We start from the raw sequence: 24,369 nt of genomic DNA, 5'->3' as shown, positions 1-24,369 counted from the left end.
AAACAACTGACACACTTCAAGTTCAAAGTAATTTCATGTCACATCTCTTTCTGCTTCTGTCCCTGCCTCGCCTCCAGCTCCCAGGTCAATTAGCTGCTTGATACAGACAGTTCGTGGTAAAACTCGTGGGTAAAGAGACATTTGGATCTCATCTTCCTGGTTCTCCCAGATACTGATTACACAAACGTGCCACGCAGTTGTTCAGCGTTCTCTGACCGGGAATTGAACCCAGGCCGCAGCGGCAAGAACACCTAAACCTAACCTCTAGACCACCAGGGAAGTTGCACCAGGGAAGTTGTACCAGCATCTTTCGATTTGACTTATCTACGCTGCTTTTGCCTATTGTTTTTCAGTTCAGATCTCTTTCACCACAGAACTGTCTGTTTAGATTCAACACAAACAACTTCTTCAGACAATGAAAACAACGGTTGCTGTGAGCTGGAACATGAAATCGATACTTTCCTCCTTTAAGACAGTTCTTAAAGCCTCCCCCTTTGACCGAGCTTTTAGTCATCTGACGGAATATGAGGCTCGGTGTCACACTGTGTTATATAATGATCCTGCAGAACGCCTTGTGACATTTGCTTCATTAGGTTGAAGGCGCTTTATAAATATAAGTTCTTGTTGTTGTCGGAAATATATAGAAAGGGCCAATCTCCTGTTTTATCTTTCACGCTGATACTTTTCCCTACAATATTTTAACATGAACTCGTACAACTAATGTGAATCAAATTTTAGAAACGTTTCCACCCCCTCAGGGAACTGAACCACACTGACAATCACAGAGGAACAGACACAGAGATATACACCGAGAGTGACAGAGGTCTAAGGAGAGACACACACCCAGAAAGCAAAAATGTCACCAACTTGGCTCAGTGTTTGTTCCATTCCCGAAAGCAAATTCCCTGAATGTTGACAAATGAATGGAAATCAGAAAATACGGACGTATTTGGATCGGTTTCCTTCTAATTAATTGATAATTAATTTGGTTAAAATCAAAAATAGTGAAAACTTTAGTCGACAGGATTCCAACCCTTGTGTTCATATTTACAACAAACGGAAATTGTCGAATTTTCACTCACTCAAATAAACAAGCTTGGAAAATGCTCTTTCCAGGTTTCAAACCGCAGTTCCATCATCTGTGATGCGAATATGATCCCCACTCGCCTCTATAAATCCTGCGCTGTAAAGATCCCAATGGAGCTGTCTGGAATGTTAAACGGTGACGTCATGCAGCAGCACTTTGGGTCTTTGTTTTGAAGAAATGGAATTCGGCTGTTCTCATTAGGAATGCTGGAGACAGACTGATCAACAATGTCATCATCAAATGGCACAGCGCAGTAAGAGGACCTTCCACCCATCATGTCTATGTCAGTTTTGTACAAAGAGCTTTATAATTAATGACAATTTCCTTCTCTTTCTTCTTAGCCCTGTTTTTTTTTTCGCTTTCAAGCCATTGTCCAGTTCCCATAGGAAACTCGGAATTAAGAAAGCCAACATTGAAAGCTTCAGCTAGTTCCTCACCTGAGCAAATACGTCAGCTTTGCTCCAGGCACTGACGTTTGCAGTGCTTTACTTTGGTCAGAAGAAAAAGTCAATATAATTTGCAGGCTAACATGGATGTTTTTTTCATTCACAGGATGTGGGTTTCACTGTCGGCGCCAGCACTTATTGCCCATCCCTAATTGCCCTCGGTGGTCTGCCATCTTGAGCCTCTGCAGTCCATGTGGTGGAGGTACACCCACGGTGCTGTTAGGAAGGGAATTCCAGGATTTTGAACCAGCGACAGTGAAGGAACGGCCGATATATTTCCAAGTCAGGATGGTGAGTGACTTGAAGGGGAACTTCCAGGTGATGGTATTCCCATCTATCTGCTACTCTTGTCCTTCTCCCTGGTAATGGTCGTGGGTTTGGAAGATGCTGTCAAAGGAGACTTGGTGAATTCCTGCAGTGCATCTTGTAGATGGTACACACTGCTACTCCTGTGCATCGGTGGTGAAGGGAGTGAATGTGGATGTGGTGCCAGTCAAGTGGGTTGCTTTGCCCTGGATGGTGTCCAGCTTCTTCAACGTTGTGTGGGCTGCCCTCATCCAGCAAGTGGGGAGTATTCCACCACATTCGTGAGTTGTGTCTTGTAGATGGTGGACAGGCTTTGGGGAGTCAGGAGATGAGTTACTCATTGCACGATTCCTAGCCTCTGACCTGCTTTTGTAGCTACAGCGTTTTTATGGCTAGTCCAGTTCAGTTCCTGGTCAATGGTAACCCCCAGGATGTTGATAGCGAGGGATTCAGTGATGGTAATGCCGTTGAACATGCAGGGGCGATGGTTGGAATCTGTCGTGTTGGAGATGGTTATTGCCTGACACTTGTGGGGTGCGAATGTTACTTGCCACATGACAGCCCAAACCTGGATATTGCCCAGGTCTAGCTGCATTTGGACATGGACTGCTTCAGTATCTGAGGAGTCGGGTATGGTGCAAAACATTGTGCAATCATCAGCTAACTTCCCCACTTCTAACCTTATGATGGAAGAAAGATCATTGATGAAGCAGCTGAAGATGGTTGGGCCGAGGATGCTATCCTGAGGAAGTCCTGCACTGATGCCCTGAAGCTAAGATGACTGACCTCCAACAACCACAACCATCTTCCTTTGTGCTAGGTATGACTCCAAAAAGCGGAGAGTTTCTCCCTGATTCCCATTAACTCCAGTTGTGCTAGGGCTCCTTGATGCCACACTCGGTCAAATGTTGCCTTGATGTCAAGGGCAGTCACTCTCACCTCATCTCGGGACTTCAGCTCCTTTGTCTATGTTTGAACCAAAGCTGTAATGAGGTCAGGAGCTGAGTGGCCCTTGCGGAACCTAAACTGGGCGTCAGTGAGCAGGTTATTGCTAAGTCTGTGCCCCTTGATTGCACTGTTGATGATCCCTTCCATTACTTTACTGATCATGGAGAGTAGGCTGTTGGGGCGGTAATTGGCCGGGTTGGATCATTCTCACTCTTTCACTCCAAGTTTGGTAGGAAGAATGGGGAGATCCAGGATAAATTACAGGGTACCAGGGAAAAGGTCAGGTAATGGCAGTAACAGGACAGGCAGAAAGACCGCTTTCGCCACTCTAACCATTGTATGATTTCAAACAAATAATAGTACAATTAGAGCAACTTCTGTAGTCGTGGCCAAGTGGTTAAGGTGATGGATTAGGAATCCATTGGGGTTACCCTGTGCAGGTTCGAATCCTGCTGAATAGGGTTCCTGTTATTTCTGATTTTAACCGTGCACAGACAGAACTAATTATCGAATGAATCGAGGAAAAGTGATCCAAACACACCCCTGATCTCTTATTCACTTATCAGCCTTTTGCAAATCTCCAGTTCGAAATGGAAAAAGAAACTGAGCCAATTTGGTGACATGATTTCATTCTGGCATTTGTCTCTCCTTAGGCATCTGTCACTCTCGGTGTATATCTCTGTTTGTGTTCCTCTGTGTGGGTCAATGTGGTTCAGTTCCCTGAGGAGGTGAGCACGTATTTACGAGCACAAACTGTATTCACATTAGTTGTGCAACTTCACATTACAATGTTACAGTGAAAAATATCAGGGTGAAAGAGGCAAGAGGAGTTTGTATCTTTCTATGTATGAACTACAACAACAACTTATATTTATAAAGCTCCTTATAACTAGTGAACCGTCACAATGCATTATAAAACAAAGTGTAACACCGAGCCACATATTCGGTCAGATGACTAAAAGCTCGGTCAAAGGGGGAGGCTTTAAGAACTGTCTTAAAGGAGAAAAGTATCGATTTCATGTCCAGCTCACAGCAATGGTTCATCTCATTGGTGAAGAAGTCGCTTGTGTTCAACCTAAACAGAACATTTGGTCGGAGACAGTTTTCTCTGGTGAAGGAGATCGGGAATGAAAAGAAAAATCAAAAGTTGCCTCCATAATCCAAATGTCAAGGCTTATTGGTCGTTTCCCTGATGTCCAGTGACTCGGGATTGGCACTTCCATTGGACCAACAGCGAATAGGGTGGAGGGTTTTAGAAATTGAAAGTTGCAGCGGAGCAGCTTGTGGGACTATTTCACCTCACTGTCAATTTCATGTTCAGCTCACAGAAACCGTTGTTTTCATTGGCTGACGAAGTCGTTTATCTTGAACCTGAACAAGCAGTTTTGTGCTGAAAGAGATCTGAACTGAAAAACAATAGGCAAAAGCAGCATAGATAAGCCAAATCGAAAAATGCTGGTGCAACTTCCCTCGCGGTCAGGATTCAGCGCTCTCATCACCGCATCCCGGGTTTGATTCCCGGTCAGGGAATGTCGAGTTATTGAATTTGTTGGAACGAGTGTTAATTATTCATTGATTGGAAACGTTTAAAAACTCCACCAGAATCAGAAGACTGAGAACTAGAAAACATCACACTTGGTTCAAGTGAAGTGCGGGAATGAAGGAGGAGGAGAGGAGAGAGGGCTGGTGCAAAGCACTGACTGTAGAAGTGTTGGTGTGAGGCAAAATATGGGTGGGAGAAATACAAATTTTGCTGCCTCCTGTTTGCACCGACACAAATATCACTCCTGATGGGTCAAACAATCACTACTGCTCTTTGAAAGCAGCACGCCCGGCCGAATGGCCTCTTTCTGTGCTGTAACTTTCCATAATTTTATGTTTCTCAACAGCATGGGTCATTCTTCCATTTTCTAACCCACTCGAGCGAGATGTACTTTCTTACCTTGTATTCGGCTTTTTTTAAACCTAAGCACGGAGCAAATTCAGCGAGTTTTCTTGACATTTCCAGCACGAGATTTGTCATGAGACTAATTGAGCGACACATTAATGGTGCCAATCCTTCACTGGAGCTCACTGCGTCCAAAGAGCACTGTTACCATCAGCCTGTCATGTACCTTCCTGCAGTACATCTGCTGTACATCTGCTGAACAATTTAAGCTTATCACAGCTCTGCATTCTTCACGTTGAAATCCAATGTGAAAATCAATTAAAAAGCTGAACAACTGGGAGGAGAGAGTGACTGTGGATAATCGGCACTGGGCACATTCCTGTAATCAGTATCTGGGAGAACCAGGTGGGTGAGATCCAGGTGTCTCTTTACCCACAAGTTTTACCCATTCCCACGAACTGACTGTGTCTGCATCAAGCAGCTAATTGACCTGGGAGCTGGACGGGCAGAGGGAGTTGGGGGTGAGGCAGAAGCAGAAAGAGATGCGCCATAAAGTACTTTGAATTTGATGTGTGTCAGTTGTTTTCAGTGGTGAATTTCTGCCTTGTAAGTTTCACAGGAGCCGCAATGATTAGTTGGTGTTTTATTTAAGCAGCAAGATGTAAAAGTTAAAAGATAAAAGCAAATTACTGCAAATGATAGAAATCTGAAACAAAAGCAGAAAAAGCTCAGCAGCTGGAGGGAGAAACAGGGTCAATGTTCCCAGCTAGTATGACTCTTATTCAGATTTTTGAACTATTACAGCGCCAAGCATGGGGCTTGAACCTACGACTCTGAGATTAAGAGTCTCATGCTCAATCAACTGAGCTAGCCAGGAATGTGAAAAACTATTTCGTATCCCAACATACCTGCTGCTTTCTACCAGACACCTCAGCTTGGCTGGAATTTTAAAGCGTGGAACGTAATCGGCCTACAAAAGCCCCAAGTTTGCAATGCATTCCCCTCAATCATCAATAACATCATTCACATCTTCCACTTCTTAGCTGCACCTCCTTCCAAATACTGTGATCCATTTTCCTCAGGATTTTCTCCTGGATTTGATATTTACCTGCTTTGTGTCCTCATTTTGAAATCAGATTTGCTTCAATGTCCAGCACAAATTGAATTACAAACCTGACGGACAAACAATGGAAAACAAGTCACTCGGTAACACAAATCCCATGGTGCTCATTTTCATATTCACAACTGTCAGCTTTTCCATAAAATGAAGGAGTTTTACAGTGAAAAGAATTAGAAAGTTTGTGTGACTTTTATTTGTGACTCACTCACTCGGGAATTCTGTAAATGCAGCTCGGAGGTTTAGCGACCGGGATTTAATGTACCTGCGCTTTCCTGAGTCCGTGCTCGGTGTATTGGGAGGTTTGGGCCGGGTTGGTGTATCTCGCGTCCCAGGGATGGGCAGTAACCCGCTGACTGAAGCTGCAGTCGCCGCTTTCTGCTGGCAGCGGGTGATTGGAGAGTGCGGGGCCGGAATATTGCTGCTTTTCTGCTTTTCCCTGTCTTACTCACTGTGGAGTTGAGGAAGAGAGAATAATTGATGGGTTCGTTTGATTCCAATAATTTCAAGGATTTTTAATGGGATAGATGAAGCTTCATAGTGGGTCCAAATCTTTTCTCATTGTATTTGACAGAAAACGTAATTTTAAAAAGAAGCTGTTTTTGTGGGAGCTCACTGGACAACAAAAGACCTGGCACCGTTTTTGGGAAGATATCTTGCAGCCCAAGTACCCAAAGACAATCCGGAACAGTGTGACAATGATTGGTGATGAGCGGGAAAAACCTTCACCCCCCTGGGTGGCCTTGAATCACTAACTTTTCAGTTAACAAGCAAACACGCTGACCAAATACACCACAGAGACTTACACAAACCTAACTGACAAGGTAACCCAACCAGGGTGTCAGTAAGTCTAATCTTCAGATTGCCACAACCCAGATGGCTATCGCGCTCTATCAGTTTTACTCTTCCAAAATAAATAGTGGGACATTCATTGTGGATACATGGAAACAGTCTGATCCCACCCACTGCAGACACATCCATGTCACCGGGAAGCAGCTCTCCTACCACCGGTGCCATCTCCCTTCGAGACTTTCGCTGTCTTGTCTGTTACCAAGTATTCTGATTGTCGTGAAGCCGATATTAGGTTTGAATTCCTGATGTTCAGTAACGAGAATCCTTTCAATGTCTCAGATCAGTTAATTTCAATGATAAGATCAGAGTCAATGTTCCAGCGTCTTAAAGAAGGGAAAGGTACCTTGACTGTCTCTGATCAGTCGGGAAGTTCACCCTTCATTCTCATTGGATTCCATTCCTCAAAGGGGATTTTCATTTCCTTCTTGAGTTCCCCTAACACATCTGGCAGCATCTTTGGATTGAGAGGCATAATTATCATTTCAGATGCAGTGCAGTTCTGATGAAAGGTTACAGACCTGAAATGAAAACCATGTCTCTCTCTCCACAGTCACTATCAGATCTGCTGAGAATTCCAACACTTTCTGTTTTTATTTCAGATAACCAGCATCTGCAGTATTTTGCTTTACTTTACCTGATCAGTGAAACATATAAGATCCTCAGGGTACTTGGCAGGGCGGATTTGGAGAGGATGTTACCTCTTGTGAGAGAATCTAGAACTCGGGATCGCTGTTTAAAAACAAGGGGTCACCCATTTAAAACGGAGATGAGGCGATTTTTTTTTCTTTCAGAGTGTCGTGAAACTTTGCAACTCTGTTCCTGAAAAGGCTGTGCACCAAAGTCTTTGAATATTTTTAAGGCAATGGTGGATATATTCTTGGTAAGCAAGGGGGTGATAGGTTATCGGGGATAGGTGGGGTACAGATTTCAGGTTACTGTCAGGTCAGCCATGATCTTATTAAATGGCGGAGCAGGCTTGAGGGGCCGAATGGCCTACTCCTGCTCCTTGTTCTTATGTAGCGCTAAGAGTATGGAACCCATTACCAGTGGATTTCGAGATCTATGTCTGAGCTGAAAATGTGTAGGTATACTCACACTGTAAACAGATTGTTCACCAGCTAATATTGGAAAGGGATTCGCTCTCATCCCATTTACTGACACAGCAACACAGTCTTGCTGCTGGGAGACCATTCAGATACTTCACGTGTGCAAAGGATTTTATTCAGTTTGCCCACACGTTAACACTCCAGCTTTAAAAGTTCAAAAGATCTGATCCATAATCAGAGCAGAGATGCTGGCAAGTCACGGTTTAAATGTTCCATGTATCGGGGGAAATGTTACTAGCTAACCCCATCTGCTGAAACTCCACTGAGTTCAGATCTAACTGTCGGAGTTTGTTCTGCATCCAGGAGAGAATTGTGGTGGACCCCAGAGCAATTTGGCGCTACATCAATTGATTCAACAATTTTATGTCTTGCCCGATGGCACCCATCGTATTCTGATTACAGGACATAGGTTTCTGTTCTAATGGCGGAGCAGCCACCCAGCATTCACTGCGGTACAGAATGTTGCCTATCCTCACAACAACAGTGCCCTGTGCATGCGCATTGCTTTGTGTGCTGGGGTATTGTGTTCTGTTTCATGAGCATACGCAGTGCTGGTCTGTGACTGAAGCTGCTCAGAGCGGCTGAGAGAATGTCGAGTGGAGCAAACTAACAGAGTTAGTGGGTGTGTGAGGAGGAATGGAGCCAGCGGAGTGGGCAGGGAGGCTTCATAAAGACACATTGCAGGCCGCAGAACCTAAAATAACAAGGTGCCTGTCTTGTGTTTGCAGAGAACGGGCCGAAAAAGTCTGGATTTGTCCCTTCACCAGGCCCTGGGTAACGGCCGCCATCTTTATAGGGGGCAATGTGCAGCAGGGCGCATGCGCGGTCATCCTGGTCCAGGTAGCAGCAGGAGAGAATATTGTGAACTTCTATCCTGGACTGACAGGGATGGATTTTGTGAACCCTATTTACAGGATGTTAGAAGAGGAGGGAGACGAGAAACTCAAACCAAGGAAGACATCAAAATCTGAAAGTCACTTGTTTCACCAGAACCTGAATATCATCAGCCTTTGAATGTAAGCATTGAGTTCCAGGTCATTACCAGTCACTGGGTAAAAAATCTCTTCCTGGCATCCCCCTTGTCGATCTTGCCTAAAATCTTAAAACTCTGTCCCTTAATCCTTTCATAATCAGCTAATGGGAACAGCTTTTATTTAACTACCTTTCATAATCCTGTACACCTCTATCAAATCTTTCCTCAATCTCCTTTACTCCAAGGAGAACAACCCCAGTTTCTCGAACCTAATCTTACAATTAAAACACCTCATCCCTCGAACCATTCTGGTCAATCTCCTCTGCACCCTCTCAAGGACTCTCACATCCTTCATAATGTGTGGTGATCACTGGTTTGCACAGACCCAGATGTTCTGTGTTCATGTCTGTGACATCATACGCATTGACAATTACACTGTGACATCATCACACATCGACAATTACACGGTGACATCATCCCACTCCCCGGGTATTTCCTCAACTGGGAGATTTTTCTCTGACCAAAGAACAAAGAAAAGTGCAGCACAGGAACATGCCCTTCGACCCTCCAAGCCTGCGCCAATAATATTGCCCGTCAACTAAAACATTTTGCACTTCCGGGGTCCATATCCCTCGATTCCCATCCTATTCATGTATTTGTCAAGCTGCCTCTTAAATCCCACTATCGTACCTGCTTCCACCACCTCCTCTGGCAGCGAATTCCAGACACTCACTACTCTCTGCGTAAAAAACTTGCCCCACACATCAACTTTATAGTTTTCTCCTCTCACCTTTAATCTATGTCCCCTAGTAATTGACTCTTCCACCCTGGGAAAAAGGTTCTGACTATCTACTCTGTCCATGACACTCCTAATTTTGTAAACTTCTATCAAGTAGCCCCTCAATCTCCGTCGCTCTAGTGAGAACAATCTGAGTTTCTCCAACCTCTCCTCATAGCTAATAACCTCCAGACCAGGCAGCATCCTGGTAAACCTCCTCTGCACCCTCTCCAATGCCTCCATATCCTTCTGGTAATGTGGTGACCAGAATTGCACGCAATATTCCAAGTGTGGCCGAACCAAGGTTCTATACAGCTGCGGTATGACTTCCCAGCTTTTATACTCAATACCCCTGCCAATGAAGGCAAGCATGCCATATGCCTTCCTGACTACCTTATCCACCTGCGTTGCCACTTTCAGTGACCTGTGGACCTGTACACCCAGATCCCTCTGCCCGTCGATGCACTTAAGGGTTCTGCCATTTACTGTGTAATTCCTGCCTGTATTAGACCTTTCAAAATGTATTACCTCGCATTTGTCCGGATTAAACTCCATCTGCCATTTCTCCACCCAAGTCTCCAACCGATCTATATCCCATTGTATTCTTTGACAATCCTCTTCACTATCTGAAAGTCCTCCAACCTTGGTGTCATCTGCAAACTTGCTAAGTAGCCCAGTTACATTTTCCTCCAAATCATTTATGTATACCACAAACAGCAAAGGTCCCAGCACTGATCCCTGCGGAGCTCCACTAGTCACAGCTCTCCATTCAGAAAAGCACCCTTCCACTGCTACCCTCTGTCTTCTATGACCAAGCCAATTCTGTATCCATCCTGCCAGCTCATCTCTGATCCCATGCGACTTTACCTTCTGTACCAGTCTGCCATGAGGGACCTTGTCAAAGGCCCTACTGAAATCCATGTATATAACATCCACTGCCCTTCCATCTTCGATCATCTTTGTCACTTCCTCGAAAAACTCGATCAAGTTAGTGAGACACGACCTCCCCTTCACAAAACCATGCTGCCTCTCACTAATACACCGATTTGCTTCCAAATGATAGTAAATCCTGTCACGAAGAATCTTCTCCAATAACTTCCCTACCACTGATTACAGGCTCACAGGCCTGTCATTTCCTGGATTATCCTTGCTACCCTTTTTAAACAATGGAACAACATTGGCCATTCTCCAGTGCTCTGGGACCTCACCCGTAGCCAGTGAGGATACAAAGATTTCTGTCAAGGCCCCAGCAATCTCCTCCCTTGCCTCCCTCAGTATTCTGGGGTAGATCCCATCTGGCCCTGGGGACTTATCCACCTTAATATTCTTCAAGACGCCAAACACCTCCTCTTTTTTGATCGCAACATGATCCAGGCTATCTACACACTCTTCCCTAGACAAATCAACCGTTAAGTCCTTCTCTTTGGTGAATATTGATGAGAAGTATTCATTCAGTATCTCTCCCATTTCTTCTGGCTCCACACACAGATTCCCACCTCTGTCCCTGAGTGGGCCCACCCTTTCCCTGGCTACCCTTTTGCCCTTTATATATGTATAAAAGGCCTTGGGATTTTCCTTAATCCTGGTTTCCAGTGACTTTTCATGACCCCTTTTAGCCCTCCTGACTCCTTGCTTAAGTTTCTTCCTACTTTCTTTGTATTCTCCACGGGCTTCATCTGTTCCCAGCCTTCTAGCCCTTACGAATGCTTCCCTTTTCTTTTTAACTAATCTCACAATATCCTTCGTTATCCAAGGTTCCTGAAACTTGCCATGCTTATCCTTCATCCTAGCAGGAACATGCTGGTCCTGAATTCTTACCAACTGACGTTTGAAAGCCCCCCACATGTCAGTTGTTGATTTGCCCTCAAACATTCGCCTCCACTCTAGATTCCTCAGTTCCTGCCTAATATTGTTATAATTAGCCTTCTCCCAATTAAGCACCTTAACCCGAGGACTCGTGTTTTCCTTATCCACCAGTACCTTGAAACTTACTGAATTATGGTCACTTTTCCCTAAATGCTCTCCTACTGAAACTTCGACCACCTGGCCGGGTTCATTCCCTAATACCAGGTCCAGTATTGCCCCTTCCCTAGTTGGACTATCTACATATTGTCTCAGGAAGCCCTCCTGGATGCACCTTACAAATTCTGCACCATCCAAACCCCTAGCAATAAGTGATTCCCAGTCAATATAGAGAAAGTTATAATCACCCACTACAACAACCCGATTGCTCTTACATCATTCCAAAATCTGCCTACATAACTGTTCCTCAATCTCCCGCCGGCAATTGGGAGGCCTATAGTAAACCCCCAACATTGTGACTATTCCGGAGCTCTACCCATATTGCCTCACTACATGAGCCCAACGAGGTGTCCTCCTGTCGTACAGCTGTGATATTCCCCTTAACCAGCAGTGCAACTCCCCCACCTCTTCTACATCCCTCTCAATCCTGCCTGAAACATCTAAATCCTGGAACGTTTATCTGCCAATCCTGTCCATCCTTCAACCAAGTCTCTGTAATAGCAATAACATCATAGTCCCAAGTACTAATCCAAGCTCTAAGCTCATCTGCCTTGCCTGTTATACTTCTCGCATTGAAACAAATGCATTTCAGACCCCCAGTCCCACTGTGTTCAGTAATTTCTCCCTGCCTGCCCTTCCTCTTAGTCCTACTGGCCATATTCACTGGTTCCCAGTCCTTTATTTCACCTGCTGACCTATTGCTCTGGTTCCCACCCCCTGCCATACTAGGTTAAACCCTCCCGAGTGACACTAGCAAACCTTGCAGCCAGGATATTGGTGCCCCTCCAGTTTAGATGCAACCCGTCCTTCTTGTACAGGTCCCACCTGCCACGGAAGAGATCCCAATGATCCAGATATCGGAATCCCTCCCTCCTACACCATCTGTTCAGCCACGTGTTCAGCTGCACTATCTTCCTATTTCTAGCCTCACTGGCACGTGGCACAGGGAGTAATCCTGAGATTATAACCCTAGAGGTCCTGTTTTTTAACTTTCTGCCTAACTCCCTGAAATCCCGCTGCAGGACCTCATCACTCTTCCTGCCTATGTTGTTAGTACCAATGTGTACCACGACCTCTGGCTGTTCTCCCTCCCCCTTCAGAATGTCCCATACCCAATCAGAGACATCCTGGACCCTGGCACTAGGGAGGCAACATACCATCCTGGTGTCTCTTTCACGACCACAGAAGCGCCTATCTGAGCCCCTGACTATAGAGTCCCCTATGACAATTGCTCTTCTGTGTTTTGACCCCACCCCCCCCCCCACCTCTCCCCCCGCTCCCCTGCTGAACAACAGAGACAGCCGTGGTGCCACTACTCTGACTACTGCTGTTGATTTCCCCTGATAGGCCATCCCCCCCAACAGTATCCAAAATGGTATACCTGTTAGGGAGGGGGACAGCCACGGAGATTTCTGCACTGACTGCCTGCCCCTTCTACCGGTCACCCATCTATCTGTCTGTACCTTGGGTGTGACCACATCTGTAAAACTCCTATCAATGACGCTTTCCGCCACCTGAATGCTCCTAAGTGCATCGAACTGCTGCTCCAACCGATCCATGCGGTCTGTGAGGAGCTGCAATTGGATGTACTTCCTGCAGATGTAGTTGTCCAGGACACTTGAAGCGTCACAGATTTCCCACAACCCACAGGTGAAGCACTTGATTCTAAACTCTGACGCCAGTGTTTCTGATATCTTTCCAGCTGCAGGCTCCAGCAGGAGAGTTTAAAGTTGAAAACTGAAACTGTTTCAGAGTTGACGGCTTTTCACCATCCACCTACAATTTAGAGTATTTAGTTCTATGCTCTGTATCTGTGAGATGTCCCATGGCTCTGGCACTGGTGTGACTCCTTTACTGTGGATCTGAATCCAGGTCCATCCATTGCTCTGTTTCACCTCTGCCCTCCTTGATCACCTCTCTGCCATTGTTTAACTTTTCCTGTCTCGAACAATGGATCTATTTGAATTATGTTTAGTATTTTACTGTTATTCCTGCTGACTGTGTCTAAATGAAGTTTCCACTGCTGCCCATCCCCCGACCATGTGCTGCTGTCTGATCAGCTTTATCTTCCCACAGTATTTTTCATAGTCAGGAATTGTTTTTCCTGCGCTATCGTCCATTTCTCTTCCACTTCTGAGCTTATACTGACCATCAAATTCTGCAGCATTTGTACTCCCTGGGAGGAGGCGATGGTGTAGTGGTATTGTCACTGGACGAGTGATCCAGAGACCTAGGGCAATATCCTGGGGACCCTGGTTCAAATCCCGTCATGGCAGATGGTGGAATTTCAATTAAATTAAAAAAAAGACTGGAATTAATAATCAAATGATTGTAAAAACCCATCTGGTTCACTGATGCCCTTTAGGGAAGGAAATCTGCCGTCCTTATCTGGTCTTGCTGACACATGACTCCGGATCACAGCAGTGGTTGACTCTTAGCTGCCCTCTGAATGCTGGCCTAGCCAGTGACACCCACCTGAATAAAAAAAAATCATTCTGCACAACTCCGTCTCTCTCCACAGATACCAGCATCTATTGTGACCCTCAGTTACCTGTGGAGAAGATAATGTTTGACCTTCTTGAACCACTGCAGTCCGTGTGGTGAAGGTGCTCCCACAATGCTGTTAGGTAAGGAGTTACAGGTTATTCACCCAGTGATGATGAAGGAACAGTGAAAAATGTCCAAATCAACAACAACAATCGATATAGCACTTTTAATGTAAGACAATGTTCCAACAGAAATGTTGCAAAGCAAGGTTTGACACTGAGCTACAGAAGAAGATATTAGGGCAGATGACCAAATATTTGGTCAAAGAGGTGGGTTTTACAGAGTAAATTAAAGGGGGGAAATGAGGTAGAGAGGAAGAGGTTCAGGGAGTGAATTCCAGAGCTTGGGGCCTTGGAAACTGACAGAATGGGCACAAATGTGGAAGAATAAAAATCAGGAATGCTCAGGAGGCCAAATTAGAGGAGCACAGATATCTCCGAGGGTTGTGACGCTGGAGGAGATTCCAGCAACAGGGAGCAGCCATACAGGAATTGGAAAATAGGGGTGGGAATTTTAAAATTTTGGTGCTTCTTAACCAGGAAGCCTTTGTATGTCAGTGAGCTCAGGGGAGATGGGTGAACAAGACTTGGTGCGAGTAAGCACACGGGCAGCAGAGTTTTGGATGACCTCAAGATTACAGGAAGGCTGAATATGGGAGGCCGGCCGGGAGTGCGTTAGGTTAGTTAAGTCTGGAGGTGACAAAGGAATGGATGAGAGTTTCAGCAGCATTTGTACTGAGACTGAGCTGGAGTCGGGTTGTGTTACTAAGGTGGAAATAGGCGGTCTTGGTGATGATGTGGATCTGTGGTTGAAAACTCATCTTGGGGTGAAATATTTCACCATGGTTGTGAACAGTCTGGTTCAGCCTCAGACAGTTGTCAGGGAGAGGGATGGAGTCAGTGTCTAAGGAGTGGAGTTTGTAGTGGGGACTGAAGACAATGGCTTCAGTTTTCCCAATATTTAAATGGAGGAAATTTCTGCTCATCCAGTACTGGATGTCAGACAAGTCAGGACAGTGTGTGACTTGGAGGGGAACTTGGAGGTGATGGTGTTCACATACACCTGCTACCCTGGTCCTTCCAGGTTCAGGAGATTCAATCCAAGTTCTGGTTTAGTTGTAGGCTTATAAAAACCCGCTCCTCACCCCTTGTCTCTCCCACCCCCCTTCTCTCTCGGCCTCTCCCACTCTCCTTCTCTCTCTTTCCCACTGCCCTTCTCTTTCTGTCTCTCCCATTCCCCTTCTCTCTCTGCCTCTCCCACACCCCTTCTCTCCCTCCCTCTCCCACTCCCTCCTCTCTCTCTCCAACTCCCCTTCTCTTTCTATTTCTCCCACTCCCCTTCGCTCTCTCTCTCTCCCACTCCCCCTTTCTCTTTCTTGCTGTCTCCCATCCCCCTTCTCTCTCTGCCTCCCCCACTCCCCATCTCTCTCTTTTCCCCACTCCCCTTCTCTCTCTGTCACATCAAATTATCCAGCCCAGCGGGTTATGGATGCTCCATCATTAAATATATTTCAGGCTGAGATGGGGAGATTTTTGGTCTCTCAGGGAGTCGAGGGAAAAGGGGAGTGGGCGGGAAAGTGGAGTTGAAGCCCAAGATCAGCCATGATCGTATTGAATGGTGGAGCAGGCTCGACGGGGTGTCAGGACGTCTCTTGTTCCTACTACTTATGCTCCTAAAGAGACCAGAGTCTTGTGTAGGCCCAGACCGGGTGGCAGGTTCCCTTCCCTGATGGACATTAGTGAACCAGTTGGGTTTTTATGACAATCCAGCAGTTTTCATGGTCACTTTTTCCTAGTGCCAGCCCCACAAATTCCCAGATTCATTCAGCTCAATTTCACAACCTGTCTTTGTGTTTTTGTGGGTTCTCTCTCACTCCCTCTCTTCTCTTTTGAATCAATTTCACAGGGTATTCGAAGGGGAGGATTTACAGTCGGGAAACTGAAACCAAACATCACATCAGGATCTGATGGAGTCGCCCTATTGTACATGGACGGACAAAGCACCATTCATGCTGGGGAGACACCATGGAAATGTGGGGAATGTGGAATGGGATTCAGATTCCCGTCTGAGCTGGAAACTCATCGGCGCACTCACACTGGGGAGAGACCGTTCACCTGCTCCCTATGTGGGAAGGGATTTGCTCGATCATCCAACCTGCTGACACACCAGCGAGTTTACACCGGGGAGAGACCGGTCACCTGCTCCGAGTGTGGGAAGGGATTCAATCATTCGTCCAACCTGCTCAGACACCAGCGAGTTCACACTGGGGAGAAGCCGTTCACCTGCCCCGTTTGTGGGAGTGGATTTACGCGATCAGCAGAGCTGCTCGAACACCAGTGAGTTCACACAGGAGAGAGACCATTCACCTGCCACGAGTGTGGGCAGGAGTTCACCCGATCATCAGGGCTGCTACAACACCAGCAACTTCACACTGGGGAGAGACCGTTCACCTGCTCCCAGTGTGGGAAGGGATTCATTCATTCATCCCATCTGCTGAGACACCAGCAAGTTCACACTGATGAGAGACCTTTTAAATGTCCAGACTGCGGGAAGTGCTACAAAAGTTCCGGGGAACTGGTGTCCCATCAACGTGTTCACACTGACGAGAGACCGTTCAGGTGCTCTCACTGTGGGACTGGGTTCAGGCAATCATCTCAACTCCCTGTACACCGAGTTCACACTGGGGAGAGGCCGATCACCTGCTCCAAGTGTGGGAAGAGATTCACTCAGTCATCTGCACTGCTGAGGCACCAGCGCGTTCACAAGTAACTTGTAACATTGAGTAGATTTTTCTGTTTGTCACATCCAGAATGAAAGAATATTCATTGGGGTCTGTTTCTGCTGATGTTAATAAACTTCAGCCCAGTTATAGGTGTTAATATTCTGGGTAAAGAAAAATAAATCACCTTTCTGTTCAACACACAGTGTGTCTAGTCTTTTTAATCTCTCAGACACAGGCTAGTTCCTTTTGAAGGACTCTCCCTCTCCCCTGTCTCCTCCATCCTCACCTCCAACAACAAGTGTGAGGAGCTCAAGGAGCTTCTTTGTCACTAAGATTGAGACAATCCGATCAGCTGCCTCTGCTGCTTCCCTCCCTCCCACTAACCCACCGGGCCTGTCTCTAAAGTTCCCCCATGTCCAAGCCCTGAACGCACATCTTCCTCCAGTTTCTCTCCCATCTCCCCTCGTGCCCTCTCAGTGCTCATCTTGTCCATCAGACCCACCTTCTGCCCCATCAACCCTATTCTCACTAAATTACTGACCATTCAACTTCTCCATGTTTGCTGATATTGTTCATGGTTCTCTCTCTCTTCTGTTACTGTCTCCCTCAACTCTAAATCCACCGTCATCACTCAGCCTAAAAAAAACCTGTGACCCCCCCCCCACCATCTTTGCAAACTACTGCCCCATCACCAACCTCCCTTTCCTCTCTAAAGTCCTTGTACTTGGTGTCCCCCAAGGATACTGTCCTTGGCCCCTCCTATTTCCCATCTACATGCTGCCACTCAGTGACATCATCCAAAAGCACCGTGTTAGTTTTCACATGTACACTGACAACACCCAACTCTACCTCACCACCATCCCTTGCCATTCCTCCACTGTTACTAAATTATCAAACTGCTTATCCCACATCCAGTACTGGATTAAGAATTGGGAAGACCAAAGCCATTGTCTTCAGTCACCATTACAAATTCCGTTCCCTAACTACCGAGTCCATCCCTCTCCCTGGGAACTGTCTGAGGCTGAACCACACTGTTCACAATCTCGGTGTCTTATTTGACCCCCAAGATGAGTTTCTGACCACATCCACACCATCACTAATACCAGATATTTCAATCTCCATAATGTCGCCTGTCTCCACTCCACCCCCAGCTCATCTGCTGCTCAAACCCTCATCCATGTCCGTGTTACCTTTAGACTTGATGATTCCAATACATTCCTGGCCCACCCCCACACAGAAACGTGAGATCATCCAAAACTCTGCTGTCCATGAGCTTTATCAGGCCAAGTCCTGTTCACCCAACAGCCCTGTGCTCACTGATCTACATTGGCTCCTGGTCCAGCAGTGCCTCCATTTTCAAATTCGGAATCCTGTTTCGAATCCTTCCATAGTCTCATCATTCCCTATCTCGGTAACCTCCAGTTACACAACCCTCTGAGATATTTGCACTCTTCTCATCCTGGCCTCTGGAAAATCCCTGCTTTTAATTACTCCACCATTGGTGGCCGTGCCTACCTACGACGCTCTTAAATCTCCTCCCTAAACCTCTCCACCTCTCTCCTGATTAAAGATGTTTGTTAAAATCTGCCTCTCCAATCAAGGTTCTGTCCATTTATCCTAATCTCTCCCCATGTGACTCGCTGTCAGATTTTTCTTTATGAAACTCCTCTGAAGAACTTTGGAACATTTTATTACATTAAACATGTTTTATAAATACAAGTTGTTGCTGTTTCACGTCAGCCAATTTGTGTACAGTAAGATTCCACAAACATCAATCAGACTAACTGATTAATCCAATTTTTTTTGGTGCTGTTAATTAAAACATGAATGTTGGTCCCACTGCACCAGGAGAACTCCCCTGTGGACAGGATGTGGAGTTGTTGAGCTCTCCTGAGCTGAGAGTGGAGCTGATTGAGCTGTCGGGCCTGCAGTGCACCTTGAAGAACCGCTGTCTGGGATCTTTCCTCTTAATTCTCCCATCTGAAGTTGTTTCTGCAGTAAAATAGTTAACTTTGAGTATCAATCCCAATTTAATCTTTGGAACAAAATCTGCAACTTTAAATCAACTGCAGAGAAGAAAGAAAATTCATGTTTTCATTCTGCATTTTTCACACCCTCAGAACATCCCAAAGTGATTCACAGTCAATGATGTGTTTTGGGAGGAAGAATGAGGAGAGGCAGAATAAATTAAATGGTACAATTTTAAGCAGAGTGCAGCAACAGAGTGACCTGGGAGAGTATGAACACAAATCTTTGAATGTGACAGGACAAATTGATCAAATTGCTTACAAAAAGCTAATGGGTATTCAGTTTATTAATGGAGACATTGAGCACAAAAGCAAGGCAGTTATCCTGAATCTTTACAAATCACTGACAATCCTCAGCTGAAATATTGTGTTCAATTCTGAGCACCACACTTTAGGAAAGATGTCAAGGCCTTGGAGAGGATGTGGGGAAAATTTCCCAGAATAGTATCAGTGATGAGGGGTTTCAGTTCTGTGGAGAGACTGGAGAAGCTGGGATTGTTCTCTTTAGAGCAGAGAAGGTTAAAGGGTGATTTGATAGAGGTGCAGAGATTTTTGAGGAGTTTTCATCTACACAGGGAGAAATTGTTTTCATTGGTAGGATGGTTGGTAACCACAGAACACAGCTTTAAAATAATTGACAAAGAATCCAGGATGGAGATGAGGAGAGATTATTTTACTCAGTGAGTTCTGATGATCTGGAACACATTGTCTGAATGACTGGTGGAAGCAGATCCACAAGTAACTTTCCAAAGTGATTTGGACTGATCGCTCTGCACTAGTTCGGGGTTCGCACATGTGCAGAGCGCACTCAGTGGCCACGGCAACAGACTCTCCGTCTGTTGGTTCAGGGGCTTGAGTAGAACTTTACACTATTAAACTGATCATTCATTGTACATTAGGCCACATCTACAATCTTGTCTCTCACATTTCCAGTGAAGAGGAGCATCTGTGGATGGAATGAGGGATCACTTCAAGAAGCTCTTCACTGTCTTATGTTATTTTCTCTCTCGAAAGCCAGTTTACATATCTCATTTCTGGGGGACTCATGTTAATCAATTATTCAATTGTCCATTAGCAAGGGACAGACATTCAAGGTAACCCCTCCTATTTCCATTGGAAGTCCATGAAGTCATTTTGAGGCTCATCACTTGCTGGAACATCCTGTTTACCCTTTACTCAGACAGTTGGTTTACATATGGGCCATGAGATCCCCCACCTAATCAAGCTTGTCTTGTTTCAGGGTCTGTGCCAGAGACATGTCCTTGCCAGAGAAACAGGCCTCACTGTCCTGTGTTTCTCAACCCAGGAAGCTTTCTTCACGAGAGAGAAACAGTTATTCGATAAATTTCTGAACATTTTATAAGGTTATTGGACAGAGATTTCTCACAGATCTGCCTACCTTGAGAAGGGAATATCCATATTGACTTCTCCCAACTGATTTCTGACTAACCTTGTTATTTCTAAGGTACCAGTTTGTTTTCCTAATTTCTTGATGACAAACCATAGATAACGTACTAAAGCTACTGGAATTATCAGAATCAGCAACACAAACCCTTGAGCTGCCACCAAGAATAAATGTCAAAACTTTTCCACTAAAATGTGATAACTATCAACTTAGATTCATCCTCCCCACCTGCTGATCATCTCACACAATCTAAATTATTGACATGTGGTAAATACATCTGGTTCAAACAAAAGTTCATGCATGGACTTTAAAGATTCTCCAGCTCTCTGTTCACCTGCATCCACCTTGTGGATATTTTCTCACTGATTCTGGGCCTCCTTCAACTTGATCTGTCCTTTCTGACCCTCTTTAGAAGTCCTATTGAGGATATACACGTAATCCCGGTCACACTCTTCACCAATCCCCAGGATACCTCTCATCCCCAGGATATCTCTCACCCCCGGCCCCCCTGTTTTCTCTGTGAGACTATCTTATCAGTCACTCCCTGTAATGTGTCAATGCCATTGTCTACTCCTGGCTTCACTGAGGAACTTCTCCATTTATGTTTAACTAAGACTGTTGCTTCTCAAGCCTATGACCTCGACCAGTGTGATCCCACTCCTAACACCACTTGTAAGATTTAGGTTCGGAAGTCACAGATTACTCAAGAAGAGGATCGAGTTCAGAAGAGATTTTAAAGTAGTTTATTGAGAAGCAACAGTTTAAATATGATGCAGAGGCTAAATAGACAAGAAAATCACATGACCCATGACAGGTGAGAACGGTTTACTGGTCCCAAAGGACAATGGATGGATGACACAGAGTGAGTGCTGGTCTCTGTAGCTGGTGGTGACAGTCTCCTCTGAACGGTTAACTGGTGTGAGCCAGAGTGTGGGTATTGGGCTGAAGCCAGTGTGGATCACATCAATATCTCTGTGCTCTCGAAAGCCTTTTTCACCTTCACACAGACAGTTGGTTGACATTTGGGTCATGAGTTCCAATCATATCAGGGTTAGAAATGTCTTGTTTCAGGACCTGTGCTGGAGACATGTCCTTGGCAGAGATAACAGGCCTGTCCTCTGTTTGTCAGCCAGCAAGCTGCTATGGAAGCTTTCTTCATAACAGAAAGAGTGAGCTATTTCTGTAATATTCCCTAAATTTCTGAAGATTTTATCAGGTTATTAGACAGCGATTTCTTACAGTCCGTTACTTGGATTGAATTTGTCCCCATTCCCGTGCCAAGGGGATTTCTGTACCAGGCGGGAGGAGTAACATTTGGGAACTCTCGATTCTCCATCAATTCCCATTCCCCTTCTTTCTGGTGGATAATGGAGATGTCACTGTGAATAATGTACAAGTCAGTAAGAATTGTAAGCAAGGATTAATCAGCACTTTCTAATTGGAGATGTTAATCAGTGGAACCTCTCAGACACTGAATTGTAGAGTTCGTACCAAAGATCAATTTAGGATTGAAGTGAAAGTCCAAAATCTTGTTGTAAACACATTTCTGATGAGAGTTCCTGAATTACAAGGAAAGATCAAAGGCAGCGGTTCTTAAAGGGACACTGCAGCCCCGAGAACACAATCAGCTATAGGTCCAGGATATTAAACTCCAGCCCAGTTACAGGGATTAACATCAGCAGAAACAAACCCCAACTGTCAGAATGAACATGGTTCAGTCTTGGATGTGATTAACAGAAGCAATCACAGCAGAATCCATTCCCTAGATACCAACTCCATCCCTCTCCCTGAGAACAGGCTGAGATTAAACCAGTCTGTTCACAACCTCGGTGTTATATTTGATCTTGAGATGAGCTTCTGACCTCATATATCTGCCATCGCTAAGATCGCCTGTTTCCACCTCCGTAATATCACCCGACCTCACCCTGTCTCAGTGCATCTGCTGCTGAAATCCTCGTCGCTGCCGTTGTTACCTCCAGACTCGACTATTCCAACACATTCCTGGCTGGTCTTCCACATTCTACCCTCAATAAACTTGAAGCCATCCAAAAGTTTGCTGTCTGTGTCTTCACGCACAGCGAGGCCCGTTCCCGTAACATCCCTCTGCTTCCTGACCTGCCTTGGCTCCCGGTTAAGCAACAACTCAATTTTAAAATTCTCATCCTTGTGAACTCGCTGGTGTGCCAGCAGGTGGGATGACCGAGTGAATCCCTTCCCACACTCAGAGCAGGTGAATGGCTTCTCCCCGGTGTGAACTCGCTGGTGTGTCCGCAGTGCAGATGACTGAGTGAAGTTCTTTCCACACTCAGAGCAGGTAAATGGCCTCTCCCCAGTGTGAACTCGCTGGTGTGCACTGAGGTTGGATGAAGACCTGAATCGCTTTCCACAGGAAGTACAGCTGAACGGCCTCTCCCCAGTGTGAATTCGCTGGTGCTTCAGCAGGTCAGAGGACCCAGTGAATCCTTTCCCACATTCAGGGCAGGTGAATGGTCTCTCCCCAGTGTGAACTGGCTGGTGTCTTAGTAGGCTGGATAACTGTGTGAATTTCTTCCCACACTCGGAGCAGGTGAACGGTCTCTCTCCAGTGTGTAACCGCTGGTGTGCTAGCAGTTGGGATGATTGAGTGAATCCCTTACCACACTCAGGACAGGTGAACGGCCTCTCCCCAGTGTGACTGCGTCGATGGGTTTCCAGATGGGAAGGACAATCAAAACCTTTCCCACAGTCCCCACATTTCCACGGTTTCTCCATGGTGCATGTGTCCCTACGTCTCTCCAGGTTAGATGACCAGTTGAAGCCTCGTCCACACAAAGAACACGTGTTCAGTTTCTCCCCACTGTGAATGGTGTGATGTTATTTCAAACTTTATAACTGGTTAAAGCTCTTCCCACAGTCAGTTCACTGGAACACTCTCACTCGGGGTGTGTTTGGCTTGGTGCTTTTCCAGTCACACTCATGTTTGAAATTTTTTCCCACAGACAGAACAGACAAACATTTCTCCTTCCACATTCAAAGGCCGACGATATTCGGGTCCTGATGAATGGAGTGACTGTCAGATCTTGATGTGATGTTTGGATTGAGTTTCCCGTCAGCAATTCCTCCCCTTCTAATTCTCTGTAAAAGAAGTTTACAAAGGTTATCACTCTCAGTACAGGATAGAAATTCAGAACAGACAATTCTAGTTTCTATGGAACAATTTTTCCTCTCTTGTTCGTCCAAAGCTGCAAATCCCCGTCCCACACACTCTCCCTCCTCCCTGTGCTGAAATCCAAATAGAGATTTGGATAATTCTTTCTGTATCTTTTTAACAAATTTGTACAACTGGAGATGACAATATGTCTGATCATTCACTTTAGTCATTACTAATGACAAAACATTAATCTGAAACCCCCTGACCGACCATACAGAATAACAGACGTTAACCTTGTGTCCAAAACTTACTGTGTGGAGATTTAATGAGTGATCATGAAGATGGTTTCTCCAAACCTCCCAGGGTTTCCTTCCTTCCTTCTCTCCCTCTCTAACTGAGTTAAACCTGGGATCAGTCTCATGTCCCATTCTGGTTGCTGCTTCTCCTTCTGATGACTAATTAACCACAATTAAACACTGAGAAGACTAAAGACACTGTTTTCAGTCCCTGCTCCTATCTCCATTCTCTAGATACCAACTCGATCCCTCTCCCTGGGAACAGTCTGAGATTAAACCAGTCTGTTCACAACCTCGGTGTTACACTTGACCTCGAGATGAGCTTCTGACCTCATATCTGTGTCATCACTCTGATCGCCTGTTTCCACCTCCGTAATATCACCCGACTTCACCCTGTCTCAGTACATCTGCTGCTGAAGCCCCCATCGCTGCCGTTGTTACCTCCAGACTCGACTATTCCAACACACTCCTGGCTGGTCTTCCACATTCTACCCTCCGTAAACTTGAAGCCATCCAAATGTCTGCTGTCTGTGTCTTCACGCGCAGCGAGGCCCATTCCCCTAACACCCCTCTGCTTCCTGACTTGTCTTGCCTCCTGGTCAAGCAGCAACTTGATTTTAAAATTCTCATTCTTATTTTCAAATCCTTCCATGGCCTCATTCCTTCCTATCTCTGAAATCTCCTCCAGCTCCACAACCCTCTGAGAAATCTGCATTGCT

The 24,369-nt window shown here is 45.6% G+C and overlaps 2 protein-coding genes, 1 long non-coding RNA gene and 1 other non-coding gene across 4 annotated transcripts in view; 2 read left to right on the top strand and 2 right to left on the bottom strand.

The window, feature by feature from the left end:
* Nucleotides 1-24,369, bottom strand: part of LOC144697569 (uncharacterized) — a 721,063-nt gene that overhangs the window by 498,904 nt on the left and 197,790 nt on the right. The gene's annotated exons all lie outside the window — the stretch shown is intronic.
* LOC144697492 (uncharacterized) overlaps nt 1-24,369 on the top strand; it is a 756,645-nt gene that overhangs the window by 542,885 nt on the left and 189,391 nt on the right. The window lies entirely within an intron of this gene.
* Nucleotides 3,165-3,248, top strand: trnap-agg (transfer RNA proline (anticodon AGG)). Its single transcript has one exon. It is a non-coding gene; the product is annotated as a tRNA-Pro (tRNA).
* The window catches only part of LOC144698483 (uncharacterized), a 169,472-nt gene continuing 166,055 nt past the window's right edge, over nt 20,953-24,369 (bottom strand). Inside the window, exon 4 of the mRNA XM_078570424.1 lies at nt 20,953-23,074. Within this exon, the coding sequence (XP_078426550.1) occupies nt 22,145-23,074 (930 nt within the window). The 3' untranslated portion in view covers nt 20,953-22,144. The remainder of the gene's footprint in view (nt 23,075-24,369) is intronic.

The sequence above is a fragment of the Cetorhinus maximus genome, chromosome 23 (genome assembly GCF_964194155.1).
Source record: "Cetorhinus maximus chromosome 23, sCetMax3.hap1.1, whole genome shotgun sequence".
Classification (NCBI taxonomy): domain Eukaryota; kingdom Metazoa; phylum Chordata; class Chondrichthyes; order Lamniformes; family Cetorhinidae; genus Cetorhinus; species Cetorhinus maximus.
This window is presented reverse-complemented; position numbering and strand designations above follow the sequence as displayed.